The sequence below is a fragment of the Dipodomys spectabilis genome, unplaced genomic scaffold (assembly GCF_019054845.1).
Source record: "Dipodomys spectabilis isolate Male_0828 unplaced genomic scaffold, ASM1905484v1 ptg000085l, whole genome shotgun sequence".
Classification (NCBI taxonomy): Eukaryota; Metazoa; Chordata; class Mammalia; order Rodentia; family Heteromyidae; genus Dipodomys; species Dipodomys spectabilis.
The window spans coordinates 2,486,278-2,500,679 of NW_024870762.1; the positions used below are offsets into that span (position 1 = coordinate 2,486,278).

General features: G+C 45.6%; 1 protein-coding gene across 2 annotated transcripts in view; it reads right to left on the minus strand.

Annotated features, from left to right (window-relative positions):
- Positions 1–457: 457 nt before the first annotated feature.
- The window catches only part of Brpf3 (bromodomain and PHD finger containing 3), a 40,601-nt gene continuing 26,656 nt past the window's right edge, over positions 458–14,402 (minus strand). Inside the window, exons 10-13 of one of the 2 annotated variants that reach the window (XM_042684144.1) lie at positions 12,364–12,461; positions 9,399–9,496; positions 5,186–5,340; positions 458–2,765 (exon numbers count right to left, since the gene is read on the minus strand). In XM_042684144.1, coding sequence (XP_042540078.1) covers positions 2,582–2,765; positions 5,186–5,340; positions 9,399–9,496; positions 12,364–12,461 — 535 coding nt within the window. In that variant the 3' untranslated portion in view covers positions 458–2,581. The remainder of the gene's footprint in view (positions 2,766–5,185; positions 5,341–9,398; positions 9,497–12,363; positions 12,462–14,402) is intronic. The other variant, XM_042684145.1, reaches the window with a different exon arrangement.

Below are 14,402 nucleotides of genomic sequence, written 5' to 3' on the forward strand. Positions count from 1 at the left end.
TCCTAGTCTTACTGGTTTGTTTGCTCACTTCCATAAAACAAAGGTCAGGCTCATTCAAATGGAAGAGAGGTCGGGCTTGTGGCCCCCAGTCCCCTTATGTTCCAGCTATCCATTTACATGGAACAGCAAATGAGGCTTTTGCATCCTTTGGCTCCATCTTGGCAGGCGTGGTAGAGATGCCAGTGGTACAACTTCTCCAGCTGAATGAGCAGAGCTCAAGGAACATGGCCACCAAGAAGCTAAGGCATGGGGCAAAGAAGGCTGGGCCCTGCCGTGGCTTCTAGAAGGCAGCCCTCTCTGGGAGAGAAACAAAGTCAGAGCCTATCTTCCTACCCTCCCCAAGAGACAGAGCCTCCTCCTCCAGGAACAGGCCCATTCTTAGTGGCCCAGCCTTTGGAGGTGGTGGGCAGTTGTAGCTGAGCGGCCCAGTGATTCCAGCAAACAATGCACAGCAACGGACGCCCATTAGAACATTTATTTCTCAGAGAGAAAATAAGTTTCCGACAGTCATATTATAGTAGGTAAAATTAACTTTTGTAATCTTTACAGGCATAGAGTTTTCTCTGTTTATTACCTCTCTTATACCATCTGTTATAAACAATTCTAGAAAGCAAATAAAGTCAACTTTCTACAATAAATAGAGCATCATGTGCTTCACAGCAGACGCGACAGAGACACGCAGGCCCCATGCCACAGCAGGATCTGAGCCGTTTCTCTTCTAAAAGAGCATTTTAAGAAAATGAGACTCTGAGACTGAGAGATTCAAAGAGATTGAAAAATAGAGACTAAGAAGAGAATGTACTGGGAAAAAGAGAGGAGAGGGCGAGAGAGCAGGAGAGAGAGACCCGAGATCTTGTAACACAGGTTTAGACAAAGGTCACAGAGTCCACAGCTGACCAACTACCTGGGGAGGGGACATGTTGGCTCCTTTAAATAAGCCACATCACGTGGCCACACAATGAGGACTCCAAGAATGGAAAGTATAGGCCTGAATAATTTAGAACAGTATTATACAATTATATACACCAGGTCCTTCCTTAGCCATATGCTGTATTGTTTTTTATTATTGTACAAAATCCAAAATCCTATCCTTTATGCTATAGTTTTGTTGGTTCCCTTTTAAACTCTGGCTCGTGTCCCATGTATAAGAAGTTGGTGTGTGGTTGCATTTTTAAAAAGTTGCGTGTGTAAAAATGGCAGTGATCTCCCCAGTGACTGTGTTGTGTCCAAAACTCCCCTATGAAAAATTTAAAACAATTAAAAAGAACATCAAGTTAAAAATCAACATGGCAATCAGTGGCCTGCAACCTGGCCTGCGACTTTGGTGCTTAAGAGGTGAAAATAAACGTCCAGAAAACAGACGTCAAAGCTTCTGAAAGTTGCGCTGTTTTGTCAAATCAGCATTCCTCATTCACAGCTTTTTTCCCCCTTCCATTTTGAGAAGGTGGAGTTTGGGAGGAGGTGGAAGAGGAAGAGGGAAGGAGACGGGGTGTGAAATAAAAGGTTGCGTTCCCTGGTTTGGGAAGCAGGAGCAGCAGAGACTGGCAGGCGGAGAGAGCTGAAGGGCGGTGCCAGGCTGTCCACAATGGTAGAAAGTGAGGTTTGAGGCTTCAGATGCAGAAGAAGAAAAGCCACAAGAGAAGAGCAGGGCAGAGGGTACTCCTGGCTGGAGGGCACGTTCTACCCCACACCACCCTCAATATCCAAGTGGGCAGACAGACAGCATATGCCAGCCTAGTTTGCTGACGGGAGCTTCAGGCTGTCTGGCAGTGAGGAGGGGGCAGGAGGGACCCCGGCCCCACTCACAGTACACATGCGCACAGCACACAGCAGGGCCCTCAGCAGAGCAGCAGCAGCAGTAGTAGAGGTCTAGAGAGAGTGGGAATGGTGTGCTGGTGGACAGGACCCTCACAGGATGAGCTGGCCTCTGCCTGAGCCCCGAGGAGCTGGCAGAGATCTCCACCTAGCAGAGTACTTGGGCAAGAAGGGGAATAAGACATTAAAGAAAGAAGACTAGTTTGGTGATGTTTCTGTCAAATTGGCACAAGAGAAAGCAAGGAAAGCAGTGTAGGGCTGGGTGTGGGGATGGGGCAGGGAGGTGTGAGAATGGGTAATGAGGGGAGAAGGGGAGCTCCGTGAGGTTCCCCCAAGGAACCCTCATGCATCCACAGCATCTCTGGGATCAGTATCAGAACCTCGCCCGCCCTGAGGTGTGGTTAGCTGGGAAGGGGGTAGAGGGAGCCAGGCAGCCCCTCATGGAGCCCAGTACCTCTTGCCTTCTGGGCCAAGTCCAGCTCCTCTGCTGGGCTCAAGCCCCACAGCTGTTTCTACTTCTAAGTGGTTCTTCAGTGGAATATCCCGAGGGATCTCGGGCAGAAGTTTTTGGCACATAGCAGGCCCTCCAGCGGAACATATGATTGGTCAAAACTGAGGTCTTTCCCTTAGCAGGGACACGGTCCAGTCCCTGGCCTGCCATGAGAAGCGGAAGCTGCCGGCCAAACATCTGGCAGGGACAAGAGAAGCTTCTCTGTGCCCCGTGGGAGGGAGGTGAGGCAGGACAGACACAGGCACAGCCCCGCCCTCACAGGTAGGTGGAGGTGACAAAGGAGTGGGGCCCCCGGACTCGGCTCAGGTGGATCATTGCGCGGTCATAGGCCACCTGCACTGACTTGCGGATGCTGGTCTTGCGGCCTTCTAGCATCTTGAGCTTGTCCACGGTATCTTCCACACCCAGGGGCAGGACTTTGTCCCTAGGAAGCCACTGCCTGCAATGCAAGCACAGTTAAGACACTGGGCTGTGTGTGGTAGATTGTACAGGGCTCCTCTGGGCTCACCTGCCTAGGGCAAGCAAGGCCAAGCAGAGGGCCTAGGACTCTCTATGGAAAAGCCACCAAGAATCAGGCAGGAGAGGGCAGTAAACACAGGGTGCAGGGGCAGAAGAAACAGCATGGGTTTTATTTGGTTGCTAGGCCTTCCCTTGGTACTGGAGCCAAGAGGGACTCCTCTGCCATCTCACAGAGAGGCCTGAGTGACCCTGAAAGGTGCCGAGCCTCACTCTGCCTTGGGAAACTAGGGTGCCATGGATAGAAATAGAGATGATGCAAGAAATCCATGGATCTCCTAGGGGCTGACAGAGAAAGAGAGATGGAGGAGAGAGGGAGATAAGAAGGGAGAGAGATAGCGAGAGAGGGAAAGAGAGTGAAAGAATAAATTTTAAACTCCCAAAGACTTGCGTATGTTTTAAATGCCTAGGTAAATCTAATGTGCAACCTCTGAAGCCTGATCTTGGTTTGCACCCCAGTTCTGTCGATGGAATCTTTTTTTTTTTTGGACAGTTGTGGGGCTTGCACTCTGGGCCTGGGCGCCGTCCCTCAGCTCTTCAGCTCAAGGCTAGCACTCTACCACTTGAGCCACAGTGCAAGTTCCAGCTTTTTCTGTCTATGTGGTGCTGAGGAATCGAACCCAAGGCCTCATGTATACAAGACAAGCACTCTACCACTGAGCCACCTTCCCAGCCCTGTCAATGGAATCTTGACTTGCTTTTTTTCCTGTCAGTTGCAAAGCTTGAATTCAGGGTCTGGGCACTGTCCCTGAGCTTTTTCCACCCAAGCCAGAATTCTACCACTTGAACTCCACTTCTGGTTTACTTTTTTTTAAGATAGACTCTCACCATGTAACCCATGCTGGCCTTAAATTTATGATCCTCCTGTCTCAGACTTCAGAGTGCTGAGATTACAGGTTATTCTACCATATCAGACTTGAGTCTCCGGTTTCTGAATCTGTTTTTTTATATAAAAAAATAGGTTGTGGGGGGCTGGGAAGGTGGCTCAGTGGTAGAGCGCTTGCCTTGCATGCCTGAGGCCCTGGGTTCTATTCCTCAGCACCACATAAGCAAAAAGGAAAACAAAAGCCGGAAGTGGCACTGTGGCTCAGGTGGTAGAGCGCTAGCCTTGAGCTGAAGAGCTGAGGGATAGTGCCCAGGCCCAGAGTTCAGGCCCTACGACCAGACCCCCCCTCCCCCCCAAAAAAATAGGTTGTGGGGCGGCACTGGTGGGTCACGCCTGTAATCCTAACAACTCAGGAGGCTGAGATCTGAGGATCATGGTTCAAAGCCAGCCTGGGCAGGAAAGTCATGAGACTCTTATCTCCACTAAACCAGTAGAAAACCAGAAGTGGCGCTGTGGCTCAAGCAGTAGAGTGCTCGCCTTGAGCTGAAGAGCGCAGGGACAGCCCCTAGGCCCAGAGTCCAAGCCCCACGACCCACCAAAAAAAAAAAAAAAAAAAGGTTGTATGGGCTGGAAGGTGGCTCAGTGGTAAAGCGCTTGCCTTGCATACATGAGGCCCTGGGTTCGATTCATCAGCACCACATAAGCAGAAAAAGCCCCAAGTGGCGCTGTGGCTCAAGTGGTAGAGCACTAGCCTTGAGTTGAAGAGCTGAGGGACAGCGCCCAGGCCCAGAGTTAGGCTCCATGAATGACCAAAAAGAAAAAAAAGAGAGAGAGAAAAGAAAAGATTGTGATGGATTAAGATTTAAGTAAGATTAAATACAATTATGTATCTAATAGCAATTTATATACAGGCAGAGTAAATACTCAATAGCAGTTATTAGTATCATTATTTTTGCCAGACTATTCTACCTAATTCTACAGAAGCAGAGGTGACAGTATTCTCCTGCTGATACTGAGACACTTACACCATGGGAGTGGGTCCCTCACACAGAATACCCCTTAGCATTGAGACTTGCTTTCCTAGCTGCTGGGAGTAGGGGTAGGGATAGGTTCTCAGCTGTCTCTGTCCAGGAATCATTTACCTGGGAGCTACCTGGCCAAGTCTCCTCCGCTCCCCAGAGATGGCCTCAACTCCCTCTTTCCTTCCCCAAGCTCCCAGAGGATGAGCTAAATAAGGTCTGTTCCACATGCACTACAGTTTGACTTCTTCCCCTGCCCAGAGTTGTAGACTTCATTCTCAAGACTCCTGAGGAGGTCTCCTGACTCAAATTTCAGCCACAGAGCACTTCCCAGGGAGCCTCACCTGCGATGCTATTCCTAGACATGCTGTTAGACACATGGTAGCATTCCATTATCACGAACATGGTTAAGTGTAGGCTAACTGCCACAGGCAAAGGCCTGTCCCTTCACCTGAAGCTCACACCCTGGCATGGGTTCAGGACCACAGGACCACTCACCAGGTGCGCTTGTTGTCAAAGAAGAGGACAAGGAAGAGCTTCTCTCCAACCTCTGCCTGCTTCTGCTCTCCCAGCTTCAGCACGTCCAGTGGGGGGACAGGGATGGGGACACCATTGTGCAGGAGACCCTCTCGGGGCATCTTCGGATCGATGATCTGGAGGCAGAAAGGAGCCAAGAACTTAATGGGACAGGGCAAGTATTCAGGGACCCCCAAATACCAGATGAGCCACAAAAGCACCCCACATCTAAGGTATACTTAGATTGTAGGCTCTGCCTACAATCAAAGGATGGCAAAGATGTAGCTACCATGACCCACAGAGCCCCCAAATGGAAGCCATGACTGTTTCCCAGTTCACTGTTCTAATCTTCCAGCCCTGCTCAACTGGTCCTGTGAGGGAACGTGCACCAAGGACTACAGGCCCCAGAGCCAAGAGAGAAGCAGCAGGAGGCCTCCAGGGGTGAGGATGTCAGGACTGAGTGGGCTATCTTTGATATCCAAACTAGACAGACAAACCTCTTCCTCTCAATGTCCCATAAGAGAAAGAGGCCAGGCACCAGTGGCTCACACCTCTAATTCTAGCTACTCGGGAGGCTGAGATCTGAGTATCACAGTTCAAAGCCAGCCCAGGCAGGGCAGTCTATGAGATGCTTATCTCCAATAAACCACCAGAAAACTGTAAGTGTGGCTCAAAGTGGTAGAGCACTAGCCTTGAGTGAAAAAGCTCAGGGACGATATCCAGGCCCAGAGTTCGGGGGGGGGGGGGGGGGGGGGAGAGAAGATAGAGAAAGAGAGAGGGGGTGGGGAGGAGGCCATTCCCCACTCCCCTGAATTCACCTTTGTAATCCATCTCAAATGCTCAGGGGTCTTATATAAAGACCATAGCTTTGAAGGATTCTGCATCAGCAAGAGGAATAGTCTTTCAGTTCCATGTACAGGTGTCTACCCACCACCTTCCTGTCTGACTGTAATTCTGGCCTGGACCAGATACATATGGGTCATCTCCATGGAAAGATCAGAGAGGAGAGAAATGAGAGAGACTGAGCCTAGAGGTAGTGAGGAAAATGATGTGCTTGGAATCGAGGATTACTAGAGGAGCTAAGCTTTGAGGTAGCAAGCTCCCAAAGGGCAGAGGCTTGGCCTGTCTTGTTCTGTTTGCTTCTTGCACTCAGTACCTACTACCTAGCTTAGAGCAGGTGCTTAGCAAAAATGACTACAGCATTGACACAATAATTCTCCAGGTATAGAGCACTTTTAAGTTTCCAGAACTCTTAATTACTCACACGTCATCTCCTTTCAATGTTTTACTGATTCCAAGAAGCCCACTGACAGGTGAAGGAGAGTGATAGAGCTGGCGACGCCAGGGCTGGACTAAAATTGGACATTCAAACTAAAACCAGATGCTCAGCCAAGGCATGAGTGTCTGCTACAAGCCACCTCCTGAACAGTCCTTACTTCCAGGGAAGCTGGCTGATAATCTGTGCACACTTGGAAGCTTACCAAGGAAGCAGCCCTCTCTAGAGACAGAACAGTCTTAATTCCTATACCCTGTGTCCCGGCAGGCCTCTTCTCATAATAAACTCTCTCATTATTTACCTTTGGGTGTCTGCCAGTTTCCCACATCCCTCTCAAGACCAGCAGCTGAAAACAGGCGCTCTGATTAAGAGTTTTAAACGTCCCCCCACCCCCACTCCACTCTACCTGCCAATTGTAAGTTTGGTCAAAATTTTATCTCCCAGCCTGCTAGTCCTCCTGGGACTAAAGCTAAGTGTCCTGAGGAACAACTCTAACCGCCTTTCTAAACGTCCTTGCCTGCCACTAGAGGCAGTGGCTCCTCTACTCTGATATGTTCCATCTTGACTGCAGCATGCTGGCTCCTGGGGGTGGGTGGTGAAAACTTCCTGATAGCAAAGGCAAGGTGGCTAAGTGTGCCATCTGAGGACAGCTGTCACCCCCCAAAATGAGACAGCCCATTCACTCAGTGAATGCTATGCAGATGTAAAATGGCATGGAAATAAAGCTTGTGTTAAATTTAAGATCTTAGACAATAAATGTAGAGCGTACACTATATATGTAACTATAATATGTGAGCAAGGAAAGGAAGAACACTGCAAAACATTTCAGAGTCGACATAAGAAAATAATGGGTTTGTGTTGCTTTTCTATAATGTACCTTATTTTTATGCCTCCCCTCAAAAAAAAAAAAATCTCAAACCAAGAAAATACATTTGTTTAAAAGACAGCTTGAAAAAAATATTAAAATACAACATGCAAATACATATTGAAGCAGGCATAGGAAAAGCACTGGGAGAGCACAGAAATAAAAACAGGGTGTGTTCAGATAGTGGTTAAATTTCTTTGTAAAACATGAGTTTTAGACTGCCTTTTTTCTGCATGGTAAGGTTTAAATAAACACCCAAGCCTGCACAGCGTCAATCACTTCCTTAATGGCCTAAGCTGGGGTTTCTGTGGGCTCAGCCTGGCTAACCCCAGAACCTTGTGAAATCAAACAGGCTCTGGCCCCAGGTCTCTCCAGCTGTTGGATCACACTGTGGAACTTTCCACACCTGCCACTGCTGAGGTGGAGAGAAGAAAGGCAAGATGAGTCCCAATGAAGCTCCAACAAATTGCATAATCCCTTTGAGAGTTTCCTTATTTGCCTGGATAGGATCTGAGTGCCCATCCTCTAACTTAAAAGAGGCTGAGGTTAAGCTCTAGAGCAGCAGACAGGGAACGGGTGGGAGAAGAGTTCTGTGTACACTGAGAGGCTGGGTAGCTCCTACCCTGGACTATAGATCACCTAAAAAAAAAAAACCTTCTGAAAAAATATTCATGCCTCAGAGAATCTTATTTGGTAGTCCTAGGGTAGAGATGACTTGGTGTACACATTTGTTTTAAAAATTCAGTTGAGCCGGGTGCCAGTGGCTCACACCTGTAATCGTAGCTACTCAGGAAGCCGAGATCTGAGGATTGCAGTACAAAGCCAGCCTGGGCAGAAAAAAAGTTGGAGACTCTTATCTCCAACTAACCACCAGAAAACTGGAAGTGGCATTGTGGCTCAAATGGTAAAGTGTTAGCCTTGAGCTGAAGAGCTGAGGGACAGAGCCCAAGCCCAGAGTTCAAGCACCATAACTGACAAAAAGAAAAGAAAATTCAGGTGATTCTGACACACCCTAAAGATTTAGAATTAGTGGTATCTTCCAGAGCTGAGTGGACTTTCCATCTTTAATGAAGAAACAATTTTAAAAGACAACTTAAGGTGGTATGGAATTTTTAGCTACTGCTGATAGTATAAACTGGAGATTTCAAGCAACTTGGCAACCTATATCACAATTCTGTATAGACTTCATCCCAGAAGGCATCCCAAAGCATTCAATGGAAAGAAACAATCATGAATGTGCACAAAGATAAAGCTACAGTGACATTTGCTGCTGCTTACCACAGTGAAAATTCAATCTCAATAAGCAGCTAGGAAATAATTTGAAATATGGCACTTGAACACAACGGAAAATGCGACCATTAAACTGAAGTGATGGAGGAGAATGTTTAATAGCATAAAACAAGAAGGTTTATAATAAGCTGTTAAGTGGAAGGGAGGTTAAAAACAGACCATGGTCTCATACACATGTATATTTATGCATTATTTAAAAAAATGAAGTGGATATATACCAAGTAATCCCTGAACAGACAGAATTATGGGTGAGACAGAATTATGGGTGATTTTGAACTCAGTGGCTCAGAACACAAGCTTTGACATCACACATACTGAGCCTTGGGCTTAAATTCCAACTCTGCCATTTATTAGCTGGCTGACTATGGTTAACAGATTATGTTCTCTTTCCTACAAAATAGAAGAACCATATGATGCCTCCGTGTTTCAAGGACTTAGCACGACAGATGTTTAATAAAGCATCTAAGCAGCATTAACAGTGTTTTAAATCTCTACTTTTACACGTAAGCAAATAAAGAAATGCTATTTAAAACTCTAAGAACCCTAGTGTCTTCATACTTTTAGTCTATTTTGATTGCTCCCAGCTGGGACTCTAGCTGGTTTGTCCAACACAGGCTGGGGTAAGGCCCCCTCCCTCTGCAACTAAAGGCAATGACACCCACCACTCTTAAGCTGGCTTGATCCAATCAGATAAGCCCCCAAGGCAAGGCAAGGGCCAGAGCCGCCCAAGATAGGCAGGAGGGTGGCGTCTGGGGCAGACTCACCAAGGCAGGGTAGGAGGGATAGCCTCGGCACTTGGCCCACACCAGCTCCAGGGGCTCCAGGTCTCCGCGGTCTTCAAAGGGCATCAGGAGGCTTCTGCCTGGGGGTGGGGGAGGGGAGGAAACAGTGCCCAAAGGGGACTTGGAATGGTACCCCCAAAGCCCTGCCTGTGGTTTTCATTCGATTGGGGCAGCCCAGGAATGAGTCAGTAACAGGCCCTCCACCCTTCCTCTTCTTTGTTCTCCTTAAGAGATTTTAGACTGGATCAGGGGTCAGCAAACTAGCTCTGTTAATGGCCAAATAGTGAACATTTCAGGTTTTTATGGGCAGTGTGGTCTCTGTCCAACTACTCAACTTTGCAGCTGCAACATGAGGAAAGCCATAGCCAATCTATGTACACAAATGAATGTGGCTTTGTCCCAATAAAACTATTTTGGAAATGGAATTTGAATTTTATGTCATTTTCACATTATAACATGCCAACCATTCTTCTTTTGATTTTTTTAAAATCATTTTAAAACATACATTCTTAGCTCACCAGCCATTTAAAAACAGGCAGAAGGCCATAATTTACCAACCTCTGAACCTGAACCCTAGAATGGCTTTCCCTGGGAAAAACATATAACTGCTTCACCTCCAGGGCCTCAGAGAGACTTGGACAAGCCCCATGCCACTGTATGGCCCTGAGTAGGAGTCTTAGTGATGGGGGTTTCATGGAAAAACTGCTTGGAAAGGACATTCTACCCAATAAAAACCAACTGCTAATGAGTTATTGTTAAACTGGGCCACACTGGGCCATCAGGTCATAACCAGCAGAGCCAAGCAAGTCTGCAAGTTTTTTGTGACCGTTTCCTCACCTCCCCCAGAGTTAAGGATTGAACCCAGGGACCGAGCACACTAGGCAAGTACTCTATGACTGAGCTATACCATCAGCCCTTCTCTCTTGGAGACAAGGTCTCGCTATATATAGCTCAGAGAGATCTTGATTTCCCTACGTAGTGCAGGCTGACCTTAGGCTCTCTATCCTATCTCAGCTTCTTGAGGGTAAGGATTAACATCACCTGCCAACCATGCCTAGCAAGTCTGTTTTTGTCAGAATCTTATAGTAGGAATGCATCTTGAGACAGGGACATCGCCTTGGTTATCTATCCAGTACATAAGACACATGGATAGTATTTCATAAATACTTCTGAGAATGCTTCTTTCCTCCCTCCTATTCCTACAAACTGAGGACTAGAGGGGACAGTTCACTCAACCAAGGCTCTACACTGACAGAATGGCAATTCTATTTTTATGGAAACAGTATCAGTCATTTGTAATTAAAAAATATATCTATTTAAGAGAAAGACACCATACTGTTTTGACTTGAGTGAGACAACAGCAGGTAAGATCCAATGCTTAAGAGGAAGGCTGAGTGGGAGCGTGTGCGTTTGCACACTGCGGGTGAAACCACAGACCAGTGCAATCCTTCCAGAATGTAATTTGGCAGTGTGTCTCAGGATAAAGTGGATAAACCATCTGTTCCAGTAAGTTCCTTCCTCGGCAGTTTATTCTAAGAAAAACAACTTTACAATGAATAAAAGGATTTTGAATAAAAAACTGTGGGCTCACTATACGATGTCATGTTAAAAGTCGGAGATGACCCAAATGTCTAGCAGTAAAATAGTTAAGTAAATTTTAAAACATTGTTAGATACCTTGTTCCAATAATATAAGACACATATGTGTCAGCATGAAAAAAGTATAATTTTTTAAAAAAGCAGAATTCAAAAGTACAAGTTTGAGATTAACACTTTGTTAAAAACATGCCTAAAGTAAACAGAAGGCAACACAGAGAAATGAAGATAATCATGTTAAGATGATGGAACTGAGAGGTTAATTCCCTTTTAAAATTTCTTTCAACATTATTTTAAATATGTGGGTTTTAAAAGTAAAAATAAAATGTCATCACCAGAAGCACAAAATTACGCCAGTCCACTCCTGGTTTCAAGCTTACATTTTGTACAGATTCATCTAGCCATGAACCCTGCCTTCTGGGTGCTGACAGTCACACAGAGTAATGAAATACACAGTCAGGCATCCATCACCACACATAAGAAAGGAAATAAGGGAGAAGAAATCAGCTGGGAAAGGAAAGAGGGGCAAAGAAGTCTTGCAGATTGTATATTAAATGGAAACTTCAGACAGGGCATCCAAAGCACACAGAGTACCAATCCAGATCCCTCCCCTCCTCCTGGCCTGGCTCTGTCCTTTATTTGACTTGTCCAAGGTCATGGGTTCAGTGTGAAATGACAAATGTGTGAGATTCAGTGATAACAGGCTATCACTGATTAGTGAGTGTAGACAGGCAATACCTATCAAAATCACAAAACACACTTCTTTTAATTCAACAATTTCACTACCATACATATAGTCTAAAATGATCTATGTACAGCTATGATAGCTCAATGCAATACTGATTATGATAGTAAATGAAAACAATCTAAATGTCCGTTATTATTGGGCTAGCTAAACAAATGGAAGTACCTCTCTATATAATGGGACTCTAGGGTGCCAAGACAAAGCACAGAAGAATCTCCAGGGTATATCATTAACTAGAACAAAGGAATGATTTAGAGGAACATGTATCTATTAGGCTTCTCTACTCACTCAAACAGAAACACAGGTGTTGGCTTGTAATATACAGGGGAGGGTTGAGTAAGACACAACAGAAAATGCACTGGTCCTCCAGGGAGGAGAGGCACTGGCTTTCATTGTACATCCTTCTACATGGTTTTAGTTTTTGTTACTATGGGTATATGCTGCCTACTCAATTCAGGTAATTTTTTTTTTTTAAGTAGGGGCCATCTCTTTGGCCAGTGACCCAGGGTTTGGGGAGCTCAAGAACAAACTGCCTGGTTCTAAGCACCAGCAGTGCAGCAGCCCACAGACCTGGCTCTTCACGACTCTGTCTGAACATCCTCCTCACCTGAGACACTGTAGTCGGAGTCTCCATTTACACCTTCCAGGAAGGGCACTCTGGACAAGGCTGGCTTCCCACGGCTGCGTTTGGGGGGCACCGGATCACTGCATACAGAGCAGGGAAAGGGGTGAAACGAGCAGCTTCAATGGCTATCATACTCAGTCCTGCTTTCCTGTCACTAACTGGAGTGGAGCTGCAAAAGCCCTTGGGGAGGATGGAGTGTCAACATCCCCTATAGATCCACACTTTTCACCTCCAAGCCCCCACCTGGCTTCAGGAACCATTCCATCACACAAAAGGATTAAACCTAGAAAGAGGTTCCTGTCCAAGTTGCTTGGACTTCACCTAATCTCTGGTCCAGAGCCTCAGGAGCCTTGACATGAGGAGCGGCCACCTCACATCTATCTAGAATGCCTTACTCTGTGATTTACATTCTTCATCTGTAAAAACCAACCGAGACTGAGGTCTAAAATTTTGCCTTGCTTCTAAATTTTCTATAATGGACACATTTACTTCCAGAATTAGAAAGGACATTTTTAAATTGAAAAAAGAAATCTACTTCTCACTTCTCAATGGTTTAATGTGTGAAGTTTTTCTTGGATAGGGATGGATTTTTTAACTCTGTAAGTGGACCAATTTTTTTAAACATGGCTACTGCAAAGAGGTAAAGTATATTTTAGACAAAGACTAACGGGTAATAAGCAAATCTGGGATACCAACACAGAGCAATGGTTTAACTGGGGCCCATCCAGCATCAGTATTTTTAAATAGCTTCATATGCAATTCAAATGTACAACAAAAACAAGCTTCCAGGTAAAAAGAATGTGGCTGGGGACTTTTATCTGTCCAGACTTAAACGGTACTTGGTTTAACTGACTTTTATCTTTATGCTAAGAAAATGTTGTCCAAGGTGGCTCAGTGGTAGAGTGCTTGCCTTGCATGCATGAGTCCCTGGGTTCAATTCCTCAGCACCACATAAGCAGAAAAATCCACAAGTAGCACTGTGGCTTAAGTGGTAGAGCACTAATCTTGAGCTGAAGAGCCGAGGGACAGTGCCCAGGCCCAGAGTGCGGGCTCCACGACTGACCAAAAAAAAAAAAAAAAATGTGCCCAACTAAATCCCAGGAATACAACAGAAAAGAACAAAGCAAAATCCCTGTGTAATGAAACTCTGGAACCAGACTACTAGGGCTCAAAACCCAACTCTTCTCATTAGTTCTGTAACCTTGGACAAATTACTTAACTTCTCTGAAAGAAGTGCTCCCCCAATGGTGTTAATGGAATTTAAGGAGTTAATATACAAGGCCACACTGCATTATCTAGTGAATAACAGTTGTAATTATTACATAGAAGGCAGTACATTTTAATGTTTTACTCAAGGTAATTTTTTAATTACTGTTATGGAATGCTAAGCTCTGAGAAAGAAGATTTCAATTAAGTAGGATGCTACACTAATACGAGGTCTGCGTGTGTTTCCCTGAAATCCAGGCCTGCATTTCAGTTATCTATCCAAGTTATCCAGGCCTAAGCAAGCAACCCAATCTATAATTATCTTGTTTACTGACTCAACCTCCACTTCTCCTTTCAGAAGATAAATTCCAGAACAGATACCTTATTAGTATAAAATAGTGCCAGGCATCCAATACGTGTTTATTGTAAGTAGTTGGATGAATGACTACAGAAAGAAGTTGCAACCCCAACCTATTCAGAAAACCAACAGAAAAGATCAACCAAGAGACAAGTGGGAGAGGAGGGATGGGTTAGTGATCAGTTCTTCCTTTATATATTTATGCACGGTGGAGAGGAAACAACAGCAACAACAACAACAAAAACTTGTTAGCCAGACACCGGTGACTTAAGTCAAAAACCTACGTACTCATGCTCAAGATCTGAGGATGGGGGTTCAAAGGCAGCCAAGTTCTGGCATGGAAGCCCATGAGACTCAAATTTACAATTAACTAACAAAAAAGCCAGAAGTATGGCTCAAGTGGGGGAATGCTTGAGCACAAAAGCTCAGGGACAGGGCCCAGGCCCTGAGTTCAAGC